The following is a 23,539-nucleotide window of genomic DNA, read 5'->3' as shown; positions in this document are numbered from 1 at the left end:
TCATGAAGAGTAGTAATGACATGATTTGGCACTATGTTCATTGTTGTTTAACTAGCTAACGTTAGCTGGCTGGCTCATTAGCTAACGCTATGTGACATGTGTGATCTTACACGTTGTTTACCTAGCTAGCTACAGTTGAAGTCGGAAGTTTACATACACTTAGGTTGGAGTCATTAAAACTTGTTTTTCAACCACTCCACAAATTTCTTGCAAACAAACCATAGTTTTGGCAAGTCGGTTAGGACATCTACTTTGCGCCTGACACAAGTAATTTTTCCAACAATTGTTTAGACAGATTATTTCACTTATAATTCACTGTATCACAATTCCAGTGGGTCAGAAGTTTACATACACTACGTTGACTGTGCCTATAAACAGCTTGGAAAATTCCAGAAAATTATGTAATGGCTTTAGAAACTTCTGATAGGCTAATTGACATCATTTCAGTCATTTGGCGGTGTACCTGTGGATGTATTTCAAAGCCTACCTTCAAACTCAGTGCCTCTTTGCTTGACATCATGGTAAAATCAAAATAAATAAGCCAAGACCTCAGAAAAAAGTGTTAACCTCCACAAGTCTGGTTCATCCTTGGGAGCAATTTCCAAATGCCTGAAGGCACCACGTTCATCTGTACAAACAATTGTACGCAAGTATAAACAACATGGGACCACGCAGCCGTCATACCGCTCAGAAAGGAGACACGTTCTGTCTCCTAGAGATGAACGTACCCTTTGTGCGAAAAGTGCAATTCAATCCCAGAACAACAGCAAAGGACATTGTGAAGATGCTGGAGGAAACAGGTACAAAAGTAGCTATATTCACAGTAAAACGAGTCCTATATCAACATAACCTGAAAGGCCGCTCAGCAAGGAAGAAGCCACTGCTCCAAAACCGCCATAAAAAAGCCAGACTACGGTTTGCAACTGCACATGGGGACAAAGATCGTACTTTTAGAAAAATGTCCTCTTATTTGATGAATCAAAAATAGAACTGTTTGGCCATAATGACCATCATCATGTTTGGAGGAAAAAGGGGGAGGCTTGTAAGCCGAAGAACACCATCTCAACCGTGAAGCACGGGCATGGCAGCATCATATTGTGCGGGTGCTTTGCTGCAGGAGGGACTGGTGCACTTCACAAAATAAATGGTATCATGAGGGAAAATTATGTGGATATATTGAATTAACATCTCAACACATCAGTCAGGAAGTTAAAGCTTGGTTGCAAATGGGTCTTCCAAATGGACAATGATCCCAAACATACTTCCAAAGTTGTGGCAAAATGGCTAAAGGACAACAAAGTCAAGGTATTGGAGTGGCTAGCACAAAGCCCTGACCTCAATCCCATAGAAAATTCGTGGGCAGAACTGAAAAAGCGTGTGCGAGCAAGGAGGCCTACAAACCTGACTCAGTTACACCAGCTCTCTCAGGAGGAATGGGCCAAAATTCACACAACTTATTGTGGGAAGCTTGTGGAAGGCTACCCGAAACGTTTGACCCAAGTTAAACAATTTAAAGGCAATGCTACAAAATACTAATTGAGTGTAAAGTAAACTTCTGACCAACTGGGAATGTGATGAAAGAAATAAAAGCTGAAATAAATCATTATCTCTGCTATTATTCTGACATTTCACATTCTTAAAATAAAGTGGTGATCCTAACTGACCTAAGACAGGGAATTTTTACTATGATTAAATGTCAGGAATTGTGAAAAACTGAGTTTGAATGTATTTGGCTAATGTAAACTTCTGACTTCAACTGTATATGTCTTAAGCTAAAGTGTACATCACTCGTTGAATATGGCCGGTATCGGTAAAAGTCTGCAAAGAAGTATAATGAAATTGTTGCCAGCATAGCTGGTTAAGCCGTTTTCATGTTATCCATAGGTAAACGAATCATCGGCCAGAGCGTCAAGTGTGTGCTCTGCACACTCTGAGGGCAAAACAAGATGGGTGGGGCTAAAGCTTAAGAGGATGTGAACGATGCTGAATGGGTGTAGACAAATCGCTCTTCACTAGATACCAAAACATTCAAAGGCCATTTTCTGAAAAGTGAGTTAACAAGTTTATCAGCTTTCAAAGCAGAATTACTGTCCCATTGTTCCTCAAAAATGCAGTATGATATACCATTCTGTAGCTCTGAGTCTCTACCTTTATCGAATGTAAAAAACACAATTTTAAACGTTGCTATATAAGACATAATCCAGGTGGTGAATCACATATGCATGTGAATGCATGCATTCATTATTTGAATGCACTCAATGACACACAAAACGTATATGAACCTCTCTCAAAGCAAGTCAAAAGTTTGGCCAATGCCTTGCTTTTTCACTAATCTAATTCCCCAATGTGCTTTGCAAACCTCCTCCAACCACCCTCCCAACCCCATCTCCCTTTACACACGACCTTGGGTCTCATCCTATTTCACTGTGGAACTGCTCATCATTATCAGCACAGACCTGTTGACAGACCCATGTATTTTCTGCATGAGAAATAGGGGCGAAAAAAAACAACAATGACCAAATAATAATGAAAACAACGAGCTAACACGAAATGAAATAAATAAGCCATTGCCCTAGATTCCAACTGTGGGAGACGTATTGAGCCATGACATTTCCATTTTTTTGATGAAATGGTGTAAATCCTCAGACAACGGGCGGGAGGTCCAGCAGGACTCCTCAACAGACGCAGAGCACTTTCAAGGCAGGCAGACAGCCCAAACCACCTGGGAGAAGTCTCCAGGAGAAGGAGTGGATTCCAGGCAGGCTTTGACAGCTTCACGTGGAGGGAGACCGACCCTGAAATGTTCTGCCACGTGTCAATCAAACTGACAATGTGATGTGAAAAGAATTAAAGCAAATACAATTATCAGATGTTCCTTGCAAGAGATGGGTGCTGACTGTCAAAGGTGTGAGGATGTGTTTGGGAGCGGACCATTGGATGTGAATAATTCAATGCCGGGAAAGGACGATACAAATTAGCACCTGATACTTTTCACTCCTTCAATACCTGACTCAAATTACATTGGGCAGCCCTCCCCTAACCACATCTTTCTCATTCAATCATATGACATTTATAACTTTTACACACTGTCTTAATATTATTTTAGGTTTGAACACTTTGTAAGCTACATTTACTAAGCTGTTATCTGGGTCACAAACAGGAATGTTAGAAGTGATAGTTAAAATGTGCTGGTTATAAGCCATAAAGCCAGTAAATGTGTGAGTGTGAGACAGAGACAGAGAACAAATGTATTCATGACATTTCTGTCTTATATAAGGTCAGAAATTCTATTGGGAGGATCACAGATGTAGAACTAATTTCGCTGTCCTCCGTATGCTAACCAGTTCTTTGTAAGGACACATGTATTCCTGTTTTCCCTGAACGTGTCCTGAACTTGTTCTCGACAAGAAAGTCTAATTGACATTAAATTTACATTCATTTTACATAATCTCTTTTACATGACTCCTTGTATTAACATTTGCAACATGTCAGCTGTCAAGGTAAGTAAATGATGTAGCAGGGCCTGAAGAAAGGCAGACAAGCTTACACAGTCACCTGACAGACCTGGCTCTCATTACCCATAAACTTTGGTAGTCCTATGATCCTCTTCTAAACCCTCACCAGGTTCAGTGCTGTGTGCATGTCCCACTCAGCTCCACCAATGTAAAAATGTTTCTCTACATGATGTTTTGAGCAACTACCTAGGTTAGCCATAATGTATTATTAAAAGGCATCATCAATACCAGGTACTGTAATGAGACCCTTGATTGGCTCTTACTCTAGCCTTCAAAGCAATAGTGTCCATGTAACGCCCAAGGTCTTGAGCATAATGATCATTCAAGAATAAAATCATATTCACAGATTATGGGAGGACGCTGAAGGAATTGTGTTGCATTTTATGAAGTCCACCTGAAACCTTGGTTGAATGCATAAAATATAGCTTGAGGGCTGAGGTCTAAGTGAGGAACCAGCCCTTGAGTCATCCTGGTCAGACTGAGACTGTGAGTCATTTCGGTGTGAGAGTGTTTACTCACAACCTGGATTCAGGGGTAGACGTAACATAGTAAATGTAAATCTGTCTCCCTCCATTCAGTATGATATGTTACATTTCATATGGTATAAATTTGTGGATGTCCATCATCTATTTCGTATGATAGAATCCAAATTACAATTTGTATGATATGTTACGAATTGCAATTCATACAATGTTAAAATTTTGCAAAACTTTATGATATGTTACCAATACTAATTTGTTGTGGCTAACGTTTGCTTGGTGGCTAGGTTGTTAACGCTAACGTTAGCTTGGAGGATAATGTTTGCTAGGCTAGGGGTTGGGGGTTAAGATTAGGGTTTAGGTTAGGAATTAGGTTAAAGGGTTAAGGTTATGATTAGGTGAAGGGGAATGGTTAGCTAACATGCTAGTAGTTGCAAAGTAGTAAGTAGTTGCTAATTAGCTAAAATGCTAAACATGTCTGTGATGAGATTCAAACACGCAACCTTCAGGTTGCTTGACATTTGCAACTACCTGGTTTCGTCTAGTCTATGAGATCAAGCTGTTACACAGCCTGCTAAGGCTAACAATGTTCAGCCTATTACCTCCACAATGGTCACAACACTGCTTATTATTACTCCATAGAGAGGCACTCTATCCAAAAGCATTGTATGTCAAGGATAGCATTTGTCTGGGCATCCTCTGCCTAGTGGTACCTTACAATGAGAATGTAACACTTTGTGGCAACCTACAAAGACAATATGCTAATTACAACATGATAAAAACAGGATGAGACTACCATTGGTTGTCTCTTCATGGGGTCTCTGAGAGACTACATACAGTACTATGATGACACATTACCACACTTTCAAAATTACTCATAAAATAATGTAAATAGATACTTTAAAATGACAGAAATTCAAGGAGATAAAATAGAAGACGTTACAGAATAGAAGTGACATAAAAGCAATTTAATAAATTAAACTGTCAATGGCAATATTGTATGCCATGTTATGTGTGGTGAAAAGCACTTGACGTACATTATAGATCTGGCACATCATGAAAACTTACAAAATGTCTTGGCTTATAGACAGTGCAGTTCCCACACTATGAGGTCGAAATAAAACAGAAATTGTGAAAATTATGATAACGCCCTTTTAGTGCTCTTGAACAACAACAAAAACCTGCCTACAATTGTATTTGCATATGTATCCTCGTACTTTGTATGTGGGGTAGGCTCTAGAGCAGGGATGGGCAATGTTGATGGGGGTTGGGGCACTAGTGTAAGAGCTGTTTGAAAAGACCGCCTGAAATTTCAATCTATTTTGGTCTGATTAAGTTTTGACCTGCCTGGTGACAATCAGTTAATAGACCAATAAGAAAGAGAATTCCAAACCCCTCTGCCAATAAAAGCTAGTTTTCAGTTTTCCCCTCCCCACTCAGACCACTCCCAGACAGTCCTTGCAAAACTATTTTTTGAGAAATTGCTATTTTTGACCAATTTAATTTAAAACAATCACAGTAAGGTGCTTAATTGTTACCAATAAATACTTTGATATTGAGATAAACTGCTGCATTGGACCCTGACTGAATTCCTACAAATGGGGGGCCAGTTCCCCATCCCTGCTCTAGAGTCTAGACTCTAGATCATGGGTTGCCAACAGGTTGATGACAAGCTACCAGTATCTCTCAGACCACCCATGAGTAGCTCGCCAAACAATTTTAAAAGTGCATGTATTTTTTAGGTGTTCCACCGCAAACTGTCATAAACAAATCTCACAAGCATCAGACACCTCAAGCTCCAATTAAATCCACATTATTTACAGTGCCTTCAGAAAGTGGATTAAATAGATGTTTACACACACTACCCCATAATGATAAAGTTAAAACATGTTTTTAGAATTTTTTGCAAACTTATTGAAAATTAAATACAAAAATACCTAATTTACATAACTATTCACACAATGTTAGAATCACCTTTGTCAGTGATTACAGCTGTGCGGTTTCTGGGTAAGTCTCTAAGAGCTTTGCACACCTGGATTGTACATTATTATTTAAACAAATTCTTCAAGGTCTGTCAAGTTGGTTGTTGATCAGGGCTAGAAAGCCATTTTAAACTATTGCCATAGATTTTCAAGCTGATTTCAGTCAAAACTGTAACTAGGCCACTCAAGAACATTCATTGTCGTCCCTAGTTCTTGCCGATGACAAGCATACCCATAACATGATGCAGCCACCACCACGCTTGAAAATATGAAGAGTGGTACTCATAACGCTTTGTACTCAAGACATAAAGTACATTTCTTTTCAATTTGTTTGCAGGTTTACTTTAGTGCAAACAGGATCTATGTTTTGGAATATTTGTATTCTGTACCAGCTTCCTTCTTTTCACTCTGTAATTTAGGTTAGTATTGTGGAGTAACTACAAAGTGGTTGATCCATCCTCAGTTATCTCAGCCATTAAACTCTGTAACAGTTTTAAAGTCACCTTAATCTCCGCCAACTGAGTTAGGAAGGGTGCCTGTATCTTTGTAGTGACTGGGTGTATTGAAACACCACCCAAAGGGTTATTAATAACTTTACCATGCTCAAAGGGATATTCAATGTCTGTTTTTTTTACCCATCTACTAATAGGTGCCCTTCTTTGCAAGGCATGTAAACCTCCCTGGTCTTTGTGGTTGAATCTGTGTTTGAAATTCACTGCTCAACTGAGGGACCTTACAGGTAATTGTATGTGTGGGGTACAGTGATGAATACATTTTTTTTTAAAGACTGCATGGGGCTTTAAAGGTACATTCCATCTTGCTGTGGAGCAAATGATCAGTATTGGGAAACAACACAAGATGGCAGGAACATCTCAAGCTGTGTAAGAGCCATTCCCTTCCTCTCCTTAATAGAATGGCTTTACTGTTGAATGCCTTCATTGACATTGGCAGACATGGGAAGCAATGTGACATTAACCACTTACGTGCAGAAAATCGCTACTTTCTTCCGGCTCCAAACTCTTACAGCCTCTAAGTAGGTTCCGTAAAGCCTCCTCTAAGTCTGATTGCTTGAAAGCTTTCAGACAGCCTTACAAACACTGGCATAATATCCTACAGCCTCAATTCACTTATCAAAATGTGTAATCTTATCCACAAAATAGTAAATACATGAAGTGCTCTTTCATTCAAAACAGAAAACAAGGAATTAGAAATAAACATCAACAAGTATATTTTCAATGAGAAAGTCCTGATTGAAAAATCAACCTAATGCATCATTACACAGAAAAATGTGATTCCTAATTGCCAGTCTGAGATGTCAACATAGTACAATATAGTACGTTTATGACAATTATTTCAATCACTTGGACAGACATGTTCACATTAAAATGAAATAGGGCAGTGCTTATCACACACAGATCAGCAGAATAATATATACCACATATCTACACACTACACACATCAGTAAATATGCACGCGCAGCACAGTGATAATGAAACACTTTGTGAAAGTGCAACATAAAAGAACATTGGGGTCACAGAAGAAGAAAAAAAAGAAGGAAAAGAAAAGAGACACCCAAACATGAGAACAGGTTACATTGTATTGGTATGCCTATTTAAAAAAAATATATGAAGATGGAACCAGTTTGAATTCCCCTGCTTTGGCAATAGCCAATAAATGATTCCCAGCTCACACTCTGTTCACCATGAAATTACACAACCTGTTGAGTGTTGTCCGGGGAACGCGGCAAGTCACTGGAGAATTAATGAAATGACGGGGTGGATGGAGAGAAATTGCCTGTATAACCTATACAAGGTGCCCTTGTGAAATGTCTAAGAATAAGTCACACAACTGAAACGCAGCAGGCAAAGTCACCACTAAGAGAAGTCTACCTGTGCTGTGCTGTGCTTTCAAGTTTACTACATTGCGGTCCTAAGGAAACAAGAGCAGCCATCGGCTCACATTTCACCTCCAAAGGAAGATACACAGTGGCAAGACTATGTTTTAAAAAAGAATATATGATTCCATGGCACACTGCACTCCTTATATGGGTGGGTAAATAATAAAGTAAACAAGTGTTTGGTGAAATGAGGTTGTGAATAACATCTTGTTTCTTACCTGACTAGACTGCCAGTGACATCAGGATCGCGGGCTGTGACTGTTCCTATAACCGTGTTGATGGGGGCATTCTCATCCACCTGCAGGACAAATGTGGGCTTGGAGAAGACGGGGGGTTCATCTGAATCTTCCACTGCAATCTTCACCGTGGCTGTATCTTTGAAGGGGACGCCACTGTTGGGATCAAATCGAATGTTGGCCGCCTCCACCTTCAGTGTATATGACTTTTTAGTCTCGAAGTTCAGGGGCTGTGGAAAATGACAGAAACAAATACCTTTCACTGATGTCCAAAGCAGCAAGAAAAAATGCACTTGATGTGGATGGAGAAGAACTTTGGGAGTTGAAATTGAATAGTGTGATCTCTGATCCTATCAAAAACATTTAAGGAAATAATCCAAGCACAGGGTGGAACAACATTTGTAATTATTAGCAATAAACACAATCTCACCACAAGTAATCCATGTGTTACCAATTTGTTTTGTGACATCTGCTCTAGGATAGAATAAGGCTGTAAATAAGGTTAATCTAATCTGGTATCACATCAATCTGGTTGAAATGTGTTAGGAAATAATTCAAATAATGTTATTTGTACGTTTGTGCTACCTGAAAATATAATTTTGTGGCTGTGCACTACCATGATGATAACACTGTTACAAAATTATTGCCGGTTTTGAAGGATAGCAATTATTGAGGCATTATCATCACATGAATAGAAGTGGATGTGTATTCAGGAATTCTAACACAATAATGACATTTCCTAGGGGGAATTGCATGCCTATGAGTACTTCAGTGGCAAGAAACATACCCCTGAAATTACAGTTGGTCTCATTCCTATTTCACAAGGACATTGAGAACCAATATCCACTACTTTTTTACACATCATTGAATATTTGCAACATGTAAAAACATCACAATTTAACTCTCTGGTGTCTCAGCAGCCATCCCAGACTGTCACAATTGTATTTTGAATCACCTCTGGCCACTCTTATAAGACTAAAATAATGGGATCAAGTCACTTCCACGCTCCAAAACCAGGATTTATAGGGAAATCAAAACTGGGCCTTGCCGCTTGAGGGGATCTGAGTTGGCTTTGGGAATGAGAGGGGTTAGCAGAGGGATCAAAAAATGTATTCCAGCTTTTCACAAAAGAAATAAAAAGAATCCAATGGTCCCCTAGGCTGGGTCGGGCCAGCGCTGGGGCAGTGCCGGCAGCAGGCCCAGCTGTGAGAGAAAAGCAGCTGGGGACGGGGACTGACAGGGGGCTTTGAAGTCCACACGTCTGGCGTCAGGGCACCCGTATGGAGAGGGCCCTGCAGCCCAGTCTTCCGCTGTCTGAGAAGCTATTTGGAGCATTTTCATTATTAACCGCCCTTCCTCTCTCTTCTCTCCCCACCTTCTTCTCCTCCTCCTCTATGTTGAGAGGAGTGAACAGCTGGACCAAGAGCAAACATTGGTTTCAAAGGATTCCAGCCTAATACCAAGTATAAAGGAGCCCAGGGCTAAAAGTGTACAGAGGTCAATTGTCAGAATGATTACATCGCAGTTAAAGAATGGAATACCACAATAGTTAAACTATTCAGCACTATTTCCTGATTACCACTATTCTGTTTTTGTATTTGATTTACAACAACAATTAACAAGTCAGACTCCTTACTGCATTGCAGTTATATTTGTACTTCTAAAATGTTATGCATAATTGACCATACCTTATAACAAAGCAGTAAGTTCATTTTTTTGTCTCTTAACACTGTATGATTGTTTCAACAAGCGACTCTACCTCGACAGTTTTACCTCAGAATAGAACTTTGAAGATAGTATTGCTATTCTCATCCTCTCAAATGATCCTCAATGACATCTGACCTCTCCACTGAGTCAGCCATATTTGAATTGACCCTCTATGCCACTCTGCCATTACTCATTGTTTCGGCGGAGGTCAATTCATGCAGCACTTGACTCTCTGTAATCCGGAGAGCAGCACTTTGTTTTTCATATTGATTGAACATGGTAGTGGAAGTGTTAGACCGGCTTGTGTTGCTACAGTATGTGCATATGAAGATGGGGCAGCATTTTCACTCCATTTTCCCCATGCTTGTCCCTTGTTGATGTCCCCACCTCAGAGCCCTCCTGTGCCATGCATCAAATTCCCATGAGCCTCAGGATAGGATCTGTATGTATACACACAGGCCATTTAGAGACATCAAAGTTCAGTGCTGGCTGGTGGAGGAAGCAGAACTTCCCACTAACATCCCCCGATAGGCCTGAGGGGTGGAAGATAAAAAGCTTAGACCCAAAACAACAAAGCCACTTCCTAGTTTGTGTTTCTGCAGTCGTGTTTAGATCAATATTTTTTAACCTTGCTGCAAAGAATCTTTAATCATTTGCACTTGGTATTTGACAGCAGTTTATTGAGATATGTTTGTTGTTGGGGGTGTGGTGGTGCTATGTGCTCCATTTCATCCTTTGTTCTTCCACATTGGCTAAGAAACTCCACAAACTGGTGCAACAGGGCACCGAAACCAAGAATATGTTGTTCAGAGTGCGGAACGGAAGCAGAAATACCAATTCTGCTAAAGTAATCTGAACTTCACCATCTGGAGATGTAGAGGTGAGAAGAGAGTAGGCAGTTGATTTCCTGTTTTTCACATGCAATCTCATCCATCATGCTATTAGCAATGCAGGCAACAGATTCCAGGCCAAGTATACGAGAATAAAGTGACGAGGCAGAGCCACAGCACTGCTGTCACTGTGAAATACTAGAGGGAAGTATCTCAAAGGTCTTATTGATCATGTCTAGTTTGTTCTCAAGCCGTCTGTTTTGTTTAGTAGAGTATAATCTATTCAAGGCAGATCATCAGAAAAAATATTGTTTTCATTTCATCCAATAGTTTGTTCATAGTTACAGGAAGACACAGTGGATGTCCTAATGTAATGTCATTTAGAATCCAAACGCAATGACATACTATCGCGCTTCAATGATCTATAGCTCTAACTCTAGACATTAAAGTAACCATGAGTCAAGACGTGAGCACACATCCATCACTCATGTATACACTTGAATACTTCAGGCCTGAAGTAGCTCCTTCTATCATTGCAGTTCTACAGAAATATTGTGATACTGTATATTGCTGTGTAACAGTAAACATTTAGACTGCTGGAGGCAAACATGACATATAATTTGTTTTCCCTTTCGTACATTTAATCATCTACCAAATCAACAGTTTTTTTTGGTAGCTGTTGTTGATATACTCTTATAGATCAATTCAATGGCGAAGGTGCATTAATGGGGGCCGCCGTCTTTATGCATCTTCGCCATTGAAACTGTTTTGCATGATATATATGTAGTACAATTTTTTTCCCCATGGTCAATTTAAATTAAATCATTCTAGATATACAGCTCTGACCTGTAGCCTGTGTGAACGACCTTCCTCCTTTGATACCCCGTCTTGCAACCTACTATTTGGGCCTTGTTTAAGTTGAAGCTGTTAAAGATATGAAGTGGTTGTTGGTGGAACCCTAGGGCAAAGCAGTTTGCATCAGGTCCTTACCTTCTTCAGACGAAGGATCCCCTCTTGAGTCTGGGCATCTGTAGTGATCTCAAAGACGTCCTTCTCATCACCGTCAATGATGTTGTACGTTGATTTGGCGTTCTCGCCAATGTCCCTATCATTTGCCTTTACCTTGCCACCAGGTTTACCAATGCCAAGCTCCTCTGGGATCACAAACTCGTACAGACCTGAAGAATAGGACATCATGATTATTTCACCCTAACAGTAGATGTTTCCTTATCTATGCATCTATATAACTAGTACAATTCTGATTGTGGAAATTCATGAAAAAACATAACTCTGCAAAACAACAACAAATACATTCAGATTTGCCAATAATGGGTTCTAACTATAGTGTATGGAGAGAGAATTGGACATTTTGCTTACTTTTTGAGAACTTTGGCGGGTTATCGTTGACATCTGTTAGTGTGACAGTAACTGTTGTCGTCCCTGACAACCCTCCCATATGACCACCCATGTCTTTTGCTTGAATGACGACCAGGTACTCCTCTCGCATCTCTCGATCCATCCCATGTAAAGCAATTTTAATGATCGCTGAAAGCAAAAAAATTTACATCAAATATATTGTTATTGCAAAAAATCAACATACACATAAATGAATAGAATGGGGTATACAAAAGCATTCATAACGTTTGACATGATCACTTCATTGCACCTTTAAGAGTGTTGCAGTATCCTTCATAACAACCTTTAAGCACTTATTTTATTAAACAGTAGTGGAATTTCTGACAGAACACCTGGAGAGAAGCTCTGATCCTGTGAATAGCATTACAAATCAATGTGTTTGATTGTTGAAGTGTTGTACTGCTGTCTGCAAGTAATTTGTGTTCTGATTGAATGGAAATTACGCTGTCCAGGTGCATAATGCAGCCTGAAAATCTGAAGGGACACCAAGTATGTGAGGATGGCTGGGGGTTGGAGAATTTAGCATTTTTGAACAGCTGAAACAGTTTTTTCCTGCAATCTAGAGTCATAATTTGTATACTTAATTTTATGTAAAAAAATGTTGTTTTTTTTCTGCACATCTAAGCATACCTCTTGAGCTGTCTGTATCCTCCTGACTGGTGGTTCTTTAAAAAAAAAAAAAAGCTAAATATGATTCTCTGCATCTCTGTAAAAGATTCAGTCTTATTCAGTGCATTTAGTATTTTGCTTGCTTTTCTAAAGTCTACCAACCTTGCCAGCAGTCATGCCAGCTAAGATAGTTAGACAAGCTAGCTGCTCTAACTTTATTGATAGCCTGAAATGTCTTCTTGGTTGCTAGTTATGGGAGATTGGGAACCTATCTGGCATAGCTAAAGCCAACATTATAAAATTGCTAAGTGGCTAGTTGTATTACAGAGAATAAACAATATACAGTACCAGTCAAAAGTTTGGACACACCTACTCATTCAAGGGTTTTCTTTATTTTTACTATTTTCGACATTGTAGAAAAATAGTGAAGACATCAAAACTATGAAATAACACATATGGAATCACGTAGTAACCAAACAAGTGTTAAACAAATCAAAATTAATTTTAGATTCTTCAAAGTAGCCACCCTTTGCCTTGATGACAGCTTTGCACACTCTTGGCATTCGCTCAACCAGCTTCACCTGGAATGCTTTTCCAACAGTCTTGAAGTAGTTCCCACATCTAATGAACAATTGTTGGCTGCTTTTCCTTCACTCTGCGGTCCAACTCATCCCCAAACCATCTCAATTGGGTTGAGGTCAGGTGATTGTGGAGGCCAAGTCATCTGATGCAGTACTCCATCACTGTCCTTCTTGGGTCAAATAGCCCTTACACAGCCTGGAGGTGTGTTTTGGGTCATTGTCCTGTTGAAAAACAAATGATAGTCCCACTAAGCACAAACCAGATGGGATGGCATATTGCTGCAAAATGCTGTGGTAGCCATGCTGGTTAAATGTGCCTTGAATTCTAAATAAATAACAGACAGTGTCACCAGCAAAGCACCCCCACACAATCACACCTCCTCCTCCATGCTTCACGGTGGGAACCACATATGCGGAGATCATCCTTTCACCAACTCTGCGTCTCACAAAGACAAGGCGGTTGGAACCAAAAATCTCACATTTGGACTCAACAGACCAAAGGACAGATTTCCACCGGTCTAATGTCCATTGCTCGTGTTTCTTGGCCCAAGTGGTTTCTTTGCAGCAATTCAACCATGCAGGCCTGATTCACGCAGTCTCCTCTGAACAGTTGATTTTGAGATGTGTCTGTTACTTGAACTCTGTGAACCATTTGTTTTGGCTGCAATCTGAGGTGCAGTTCATTCTAATGAACGTATCCTCTGCAGCAGAGGTAACTCTGGGTCTTCTTTTCCTGTGCCGGTCCTCATGACAGCCAGTTTCATCATAGCGCTTGATGGTTTTAGAGACTGCACTTGAAAAAAAAACGTTCAATGTTCTTGACATTTTCCGCATTGACTGACCTTCATGTCTTAAATTAACAATGGACTGTAACTTCTCTTTGCTTATTTGACTTGGTCTTTTACCAAATAGGGCTATCTTTTGTATACCACCCCTACCTTGTCACAACACAACTGATTCTTTGAAGAATCTTACATTTAAAATATATTTTGATTTGCTTAACACTTTTTTGGTTACTACATGATTCCATATGTGTTATTTCATAGTGATGATGTCTTCACTATTATTCTACAATGTAGAAAACAATTAAGAAAAACCCTGGAAGGAGTAGGTTTGTCTAAACTTTTGACTGGTACTGTATATCAACAAAAAAAAATATTTAATGCAGAATGGACCTTATTGACTGCAGTGGCAAAGTGCTCAGGGCAAGCATAATCCGCTCAGAAAACAGAGGCCGGTAGAATAATCGAATAAATAATCAACACTTAATAAAGGTCTGCTTTAGCCTGACACACTTGGCATATTATGCCTGATGAGGGTGGAGGTGGGGGGGATTTAGACTATATTATCTGAGTAATAACTTTTATGCAACGCTGTCTTGAAAAAATGTTTTGACACTACGCAAATGACTTTGAAGCAGGTAAGAACAACTCTCCCTAAAAGAAGTGCTCACACACACACACACACACACACAAACTCACTCGTATGCACGCACCACACCCACAGACACACACACACACTTCAGTTATCCTCTGTTACTCACTCTACTGTCATCTCTGTTGATCATCGTTAGCTATTCAAATTAATTCCTAATCACTGAAAAGGGTGGAAAGACAAACACTCATTTCCATAGATATTTTCTAGGATTTTTTCTACCGTCCGTTAACCAATTGATGGATTGGGGCATGATGTTTATTTATTTATCAAATGCATTCAGTTTCCTTCATGGTTTTGGAAGTGTCAAATGGATTATAATGTTTGTTTTTCCCTTACCTTTTATTTGTCATTAACATTCATTAAAACATCTGGCTCACTTGAATGAGCCATCTGCATGTGCTCAGTAATCATGCAAAGCGTACACGCTGATCCTCAAATTGTCCTTTCATAGATTCACGATACCTTCTCCATTTTATTGTGGCAGAGGTGTGTGATTAAAATACATAATATTGTTGAGGAGGAAACAGGGTTTCTACATGTAGAAATATGTCTTCATATGTATTATGTACATACAGTTTTGACGTTCTTGGAGCTTGTTTATTGTATGTTGTTTATCCAAATTGTGAGCAGCTGATTTCCATCTCATTGCTTATTAATGTAATTTCACCATTATTTAATCATGTTGCTTACAGACACACTGTTAACAAGTCGGCTGAAAATGCAATTAGGAAAACAACAAAGTCAAGGTTGAAGAATAAGCAGACGGCAGATGGAATTAAAAAAGATAGCACTGTCATTTAAATGTAACAGTCCTTGAATATCTTGCTGAGAGTTATATCCTCAAAACGCAAATATAATCTGTATGCTGAGTAATTGTCTATGTATGGATAATATGCTTTCAATCTGTAAATGTAGCTGAAACAACACTTGTTTTGACTGCCATCGAATCATGAAAAAAGGAGTGTATCTGTTCAGGGTCAACAACTTTACATGCCATGACCCTGAAAGTGCCATTTATTTTGCACTGTTGAGGAAAGAGCTGCAAGTAAGCATTTCACTGTACAGTTTACACATGCTGGGTCCTGTGCATGTGACAAATAAACTTTGATTTGATTTAGTATTCCACCATGGCAATCCACTCACCAGTGTTGGGATCTATGGAGAAGTAGGGCTGTCCTTCCAGTATGCTGTACACAAGCTTAGCACTGTTTCCATAGACTGGGTCATCTGCGTCTGTTGCCGTCACCCTTGTGACTGATGTACCTGTATATGAGAAAGGGCACATTATTAAAAATAGAGTGGACTTCTGACACCCATAATCACTCCTTACAGCTAGCTTCCCCCCGTAATCTTCCTGGTTCCACTATAAAGCCAGAGGTACTTATTGGTAAGGTTAAAGACAACATTATTGCCAGACACATGAATGACACAGCATACTGTGCTACAACGTCCCAACAGAGAACACTATCTTACAGTGAAGGCTTTGAAAAATGAACAATAAAGACCAGGGCTGATGCTGATGCCCAACTCGTCATTAGTCTGTGGCTCAGGTGGGAAGAGAATAAAAGGAGGAAAGCTGTTCGTAGGAAACAACTTGACAGTACAGATGGTATGGTAATTTTTTTTGTAAAATATGTTCTCAGGTGTTCTGACAACATCGGTAAATGTTCATGGTTACAGAAGGCATCAGGCCTAGCCACAGGTATCCAGGCCTGTTGTCTGCAGGAGACAGAATGGGTCATAGTGGGGGACAACACTAGTTAAGGCCACCTCTGTGCCTGTCATTAGGCTGTGACATTAATCTGGCACAAACAAAGTAATAACACCAGGCCAGTTTAACATGGTGCTTCTCAGTTTTAATATAAGGATGCTAACTTTTTTCTATTCTAGTTGATTTCTCTGCTGATTGTTGTTAGGACCATTGAAAGAAAAGTTGTGGAATACAGGTGGAGATGTTTCCCTCATGCAGCTGCTGGCAAGGAACACACAGTCTGTTGGCCTAAACTCCTCTGTTGTACCTTGTATCACCTGGCTTTGGGGCTTGGCAAATGTTTTTGAGGCTGAGAGCATGAGTAGTGCCTTTGTAGATACAGATTCTGCAGTTCAGAATATGTGCTGCTCATCATCTGTTTTACAGGAACACTGAATAATATTCTCATGAGCCTGTTCATATGACTTTACAGAATAAAGACCCATTCCAGTAGAATTTCAAGACTGTTTCATGAGAGAGGGTCATTAAATATTGCACATGTGGGGAATGCATTTTCTGTTTATACAGCCAAAACATGTCAAGCAATGATTAATAGTAACCCTGTCCTCCCTTTTACAATAGCAAAACAAAGCATATAGACCATCATTGCACTTTGACTCAAAAACCTGCATTGCTATTGCTACCCAATTATTTCACATAGAGAGCCTCAAGTGGCCCTTTGAGACATGTGTTTGTTAGTAATGTATGTGCTGTGATGACCCTTACTGTTGCCAGGGCTTACCTTTACAATTCATACTGCTTATTATTTCTGAGTCTGTGTGTGTGTGTGTGTGTGTGTGTGTGTGTGTGTGTGTGTGTGTGTGTGTGTGTGTGTGTGTGTGTGTGTGTGTGTGTGTGTGTGTGTGTGTGTGTGTGTGTGCGTGCGTGCTGGAGATGAGCTACGTCGTATCAGACCCTTTCATGACATTTTATGCAATATCATTCATATACACTGTTTTCCTTGTGGTCGAAAATCACAGAACAGCTTCAAATACTGTTACAATACCAGAACTGTAGTAAACCTAGATTCATTGAAAGTGTCACAAAGTCTTTGTTTAAGGAATGGGCAGGGAATGTAGGGAACTAATACAAATGAATTACAAATGAAGTACTATTGATGTATTCAACAATAAAAATGTGTCTATTCCTGCAAAGCTGGTTGAGAATAATGTATATTGTATATGCTATAGGTATTTGCCAATTGTCAAATGAAATTAAGACAGGACAGGAAATTGCTCCAATTTTCAGAGATAATAAGTCTTATCTGCCTAAAAGTTAAATTGCTAATACTACAATGGCAGTGGGAAAATGGAGCCATATTTGCATTTAATTATGAAAGCACCTTCATACTTCTGATTGCTTGAAAGGTGTGTCTGCAGCAAATAGCAAATCCAAACTATGTGACAATACATAGGGATTTAAGTGTGGAACAAAACAGTGGGCCATGAAATAGCCCCCTCTACCTTTTTCCTTACAGAGGTGTACATTCTCCACTCCTCTGATCCAAAAAATATGAGGGATTAAAAAAGCTTCTGTTTGGCACGGTTTCAAATCAGTACAGATTAGCTTGTCCTTCCTGGATATTGTACCGAGAATTCGGGGACACTCATGACTGCAGAGTTGGATGCACCTCTGGGCCCTTGGTCGAGGAAACTCAATTGTGGGAATATTGTCTCTGGTTTGATTTGATGCCTGTAGCCCACCGGTGCAATTACAAAGATGTAATACATATCAACTTTAGGAGACGAAAAATAACAATCGCTTATAAAAAATGAAATTCCAAAGCTGATTTGGGTCTGTGACAAAACCTCTGCAGGTTTGAGGCCTAAATCGACTGATGTGTGCAGTCACACTATTGACGTTAATTCTCAAACAAATGTCACTTACAGTATGTGGTAGTATCTGAACTACCTTTGAGATGATTGAATGAATCCATGCTATTCCCCTGTCTAAAGACATGTGTCATGGACTTTGTTTTCTTCCAGTAGCCCACAAACACCCAGAGATGCTACAGGTTGTGTTCTTGTGGTAAACCTAATGTAATCTCATTAATATTAACTAGAGTACTGAGGACTTATTGCTACACAAATTATGAAAACAAATGTTATGCCCACAGGTTATGGAACTATTAAGCAATTAGGAGTTATGGTCATGGTCTTTATGATGTGAAAGCTAGCGTTTCAAGAGCAAGGGCGGGATAAAGATGTTGGGGTATATCCTTTTGTCTCATCAGATGAAAAACTAACAGGGCACCTCCCATTTACTGTGTACACGGCTACAGTGATAGAAAATCAATAGGAATCTTCCTTGAAAACTGGAGAGGGGATAAATCCAGAGGCTTAGTGATGTCAGTTGTGGCACGGTGGCAGTGGGAGTGGGAGTGGGAGCTCTTGGTTAGTGCAATGGCTTTTGTTAACCAGTGTCATAATTGTTCCAGTGTTGCCAGGGACCCATGAGGCTAACAGGATGTCAGACAGGCTATCCTGGTTGGCTCGCCACTGACAGCGAGGGAGAATGGGGCTCTGTGGCCACATGTACATGTATGCAGTCACTGAGACTTAAGGAAAGTAGTATCAAACTCTAAAACATTGGATACACCAGTGCTGTTATCTCACTGTGTCTGCACTGTGAGGTGCACATAGACCACAGTGTCTTTCTCCAAGAACACCATGCTCAGTGGTTAGAATGGCAGAATTATTCATGTCTAGCCTCATCAAAAGTTACCATATTTTCTCTCTGAGATTGCAAATAATATACAAATAAATATTATGAAAGTAATGTCCTTGAAATAATTACTAATTTATATCTTTACATATTTATACTCAAACGTATTGAATAATACAGTATGTGAATTAAGTTTCAATGACTCATCATGTTGATGAATGGATGTTCCCCAGGTCCATCATCTCCTCTGGTTTCTAGGTCAAATCAAATGAGTTCCAGTCCTCAACTGGCTGACCGGTAGTCAATGGTCTATGAATGCACTAGCCTTGTGACAAGAGAATGACCATGTATTGATTACCATCAGATAGATATTGGCGCTGTTATCTTTTCTGGCTATGCCGCGATAAAAAAAAAATAGCTCATGGTCAGACTAAGAGACTCATGTGGATTGGCTAGCTTTCTGTAGTGAATGCTGCTGCTGTATGACCCAGTTGATTGAAATGCATAGACTGGGAAACACATTAAGCACTGTCAGGCCTGTTGTCAAATGAAAATAGCAGGCCAAAGCTCTTGAATATAGAAATAGGATCAACAAGGTTCAGTAAACAACCATCTACTGTAGGTGCAATGCCATACTTGGAATGCTACCAATGTACTTTCAGAGTTGTCAACCAGGTTCTATATGGGTTACATATTAACTTTGAGGCAGATGGATCTGATGGAAATTCTGAAACAAATCAGTATGGAAATGACTTGAAAGTGTCAACTCTGTCATCTGCCATTCAACATGGAAGTCCAATTTCCCACCCAATGTTTAATCCAGTATGATTTACAACTAGCACTGTCATTGAAAATGGTGTTACAGCACATGCCACATTGCTCATAAGGAGACATGAGCATGTGGTAAAAGTCTGACAAGAAATAATAATCAGTCAGTAAAGCGTTCTCTCCCTCAACAGATCACTCATCATAACCTGGTCATGCATACTCATGCTTAACATGGTGTGCAAGTAGGGCTACTTTAATGGATATGAGGAAGAAATGAAAGACAGCACGGTCAGGGCAGTCTGAATCTAAGATGATCAAAATCCATGTGTTTACATCAAAGAAGTGTTGAATATCAGAGAGATACTGTGTTGGCCCAGACAGGAAGCAAGAGAATATCCACAAAAAATTGCTCCCCTGAGCCAGTGATGTATAGGGTACGTCATGCTTGTGAAGTGTAAGTGACTGTCACACATAACCACTTACATTGTCATTTTTGCAGTACAATTAATGGTATTTTTCTAAGACACAGAGGAAGCCTTCACTGAGAAACTAGAAGGGAATGTGTGTGTGTGTGCGTGCCTGCGTGTGTGTTGTAGGGGGAGTGACAAGGAAACCTTACATAACAAGCAGGCTGTGGAGTGTGAGCTGTGACAAGCCGTTTACAGGAACCACAGGAACAAAACAATTAAGAGTGTCCTTTGTTCACCGCTGATGGCTGTGACATATGCCGCCATTTTAAAGTGTTGTGTCATTGATTCACTTTAATTAGTTCTTAGGAAATGTGTGCAACATGCAGATAGTTCAGGGAAGAAAGTTAGAGACAGAATGGGACACTTCACATATTTAATTGCTCCCAGGACAGTTATAATGGCTGGGCAATAACAAATGAAAAGTCATGGTATATGTTCTAATGAATATATTCATCCTGAGTAAGTGACCATAATGGTGTTCTTTCCAATACTCTAACAGCAAGGGGTGTAAATATTTAGTACAAATTATGTTTTTGAAAAACAAGTTACAATATGCTGTAGGAACAGTTCTGGAAAGTGATAGTGTGGTTAAGGTTTATTCAATAGACTGAAACTGGCCACGGTCAACAGAGACTTGAAACCAAGAATGACAGTGTTACAATAATGGCCAATGCACTACACCGACACAGACAAATGCAGTGTAGCACACTGTTTTTGCATACCTAGATTTGCATTGTAAATTGTTTTTTTGTCTTGTAAAATGTATCCAAATGACCCCTACGTCGCACTACAACGCTGTAGTCAAAGGTCCCATAACCAGGGGGGCTGCAGCCTGAGGGTGAGCCTAGGACTTTTGAACGGCACATAGGACCAACTACCACAGGTGTAACCTTTGACATGGGTCTGACACCTACTAGAGAACTGTATCAAAACATGCACCTTGTACTCAGAGGCAATGTGAGGGTAAGAGGGAACACCGGAGAACTTAGCTGCACTGCCATCAGAATACAAGATCGTTGAGTCAAAAGGGTTAACATGCTTCCCGGAGGAATCTGAGAGGTAAGACCAAAAGCACTGTACGTGACTTGTGACTCAATGCATCAGTCAGGCATATGGAGTATTTCTACTGCCTCCTGACGAGCAATCCATCATTGGGAACACACAGAAGCTTGTGGGCACTTACACTACATCCCTATAAAACGCACACACACACACACACACACACACACACAGACACACACACACACGCGCGCGCACACACACACACACACACACACACACAAAACAGATGGATCTCACAAAGAAGAGAGCAAATACAATGGAATGCGCCTCCAAACTCCAAGTCATCTCCTGCTTTGTTTACACTCCGTGAAGTGAGGTGAAATTTTAAAGGGCAGCCAATTACCCAGAAGCCCTGATGTGAGATAGTCATACCTGTTCACTGACTGGTGCTGGATTGACTACTGTGGACACCAGCCTATGACTGTGGAGAAACCACAGACTGGTTAAGTTGATACTCCGGCGTAAGGAGCAATGCAACTGTCAATATTTTACTAACAGTGAAACTGGAATAAGGCACTGTGCTGCAAAAAAACAAGCCAAATACCAACATGAGCAGGGAGGTGAAGAAAAAAAAACACTCCTCAAAGAATAATCATCATCTACACAACATATAACAGGCTGAGTGCTGTTTAAAGGTTTCCACACACAGGTTAGAGAAGTGGCGGAGAAAGCATGAGCAGAGGCAGTGTAACAGAACATTGGCTTTCGTTAATGGGACAGACATCTGTGAGGATCACAAAGGCTCCACATACAGGAGATTTACCACTTGATCTCACGTTCTTATCTGTTTCTTTTTCAAATGACCTTGCTGCATGGACTTTTATGCCTTCCCTTTATTCTCTGCTGTGATTGGATGGGCCTCTTTGTTCAAGTCTCTGCCACCTTGATGAATGTGCTTCCCTCCCATTTATGTGTCTGTGTGGAATCCCCGCCACCAGCCATGCCACATGAATCTTCTGCTGGGCCCCTTCAGGAAGTGTTAGCAGAGGAGTGACACACTCACCCACAAAAAAAACCCTCATACATGTGTGTTTACTGAAGTGATACTCAGAAAGCTCTTTACTTTTGTGTGTGTTCTCCACTAAGGAGATGCATACTTAAGTTACTGTGGGTAGAATCATGGACCTTTTTCTTCTCTAGTAAGTGTTTACTTTGTGTACTGCCTTTAGTAATAAAGCCTTTTAAAATGACTATAAAGATAATTTTTTTTGTTTTTTTCTCCACAGGATGCAATCAGTGCTTTTTAATTTGGGAGAGCACGGTTGGGCGCCTGTGGGGACCAAACAACTATAGTCTGTACCTCTGACAATTAATAATGCAGACAGAGAAAGATGGGAGGGCATAGGATCCTGCACTCACTGCTGAGTACTCTACAATCACCAGGAGCAAGAAGAGCATGAGCATAGACAACTGTTCCCCCAAAGCATTCCTTCAAACACACACACACACACATTGGAAAGAGTTTGGGGGCGAAAACAAGTGAAATACAGTGAGAGAGATACACAGAGATAGTGGGGAAGAGAGGCAGGGAGTAAAAAGAGGTAGGCTTGCAGAGCAAGAGCGAAAGGGAGAGCTGTAGAGAAAAAGCCTCAACGCAACATTACATATCTGCAGCTCTCCTCTTGCATAATTAATGGGTGGAGCAATATTTTTGAACTGAAGAATATCTGTGAGGAAGCAACCTGGCATCCCAGCAGATATGAATAAGCATTGCCAATGCCGGGGTGCGAATTAGAACACTTTAGCATTCAGCAATCACTCCCCGCCTCACTCCCACCCATCATGCAGTCTTTGGGTTTCCCTGTTCACCTCTAGTCAATTCATAATAGGGTTGGGCGGTATCCAGATTTTCATACTATTTCTGTACTATACTGGGGTATACGGTATTATCTAATGTGCACACAAGGGGCGCTATAAAAATAAAACACTAAACAATTTAGGCAACAGGGATCTTGATCCAGCAGGGGATTGAATGTCTCTGCTGTAACCAAGAACTTTGATCTTGACATCTAGCCACTAGCTAGCAAGTTAGCAAACCAAATGCATAGCTGGAGCCCTGAGCTGGATATCCATTATTTGACACATCTTAGATTTCTTCTAGTTATACTTAATGTAAAGTTATATTCAGTGGCTTGC

General features: G+C 40.2%; 1 protein-coding gene across 2 annotated transcripts in view; it reads right to left on the bottom strand.

The window, feature by feature from the left end:
- The window catches only part of LOC115167410 (cadherin-8-like), a 73,243-nt gene that overhangs the window by 9,732 nt on the left and 39,972 nt on the right, over window positions 1–23,539 (bottom strand). For both annotated transcript variants that reach the window (XM_029721815.1, XM_029721816.1), the window contains exons 4-7: window positions 15,833–15,952; window positions 12,024–12,191; window positions 11,637–11,824; window positions 8,092–8,339 (exon numbers count right to left, since the gene is read on the bottom strand). In XM_029721815.1, coding sequence (XP_029577675.1) covers window positions 8,092–8,339; window positions 11,637–11,824; window positions 12,024–12,191; window positions 15,833–15,952 — 724 coding nt within the window. The remainder of the gene's footprint in view (window positions 1–8,091; window positions 8,340–11,636; window positions 11,825–12,023; window positions 12,192–15,832; window positions 15,953–23,539) is intronic.

Source organism: Salmo trutta, chromosome 29 (genome assembly GCF_901001165.1).
Source record: "Salmo trutta chromosome 29, fSalTru1.1, whole genome shotgun sequence".
In the NCBI taxonomy this organism is placed as follows: Eukaryota; Metazoa; Chordata; class Actinopteri; order Salmoniformes; family Salmonidae; genus Salmo; species Salmo trutta.
This window is presented reverse-complemented; position numbering and strand designations above follow the sequence as displayed.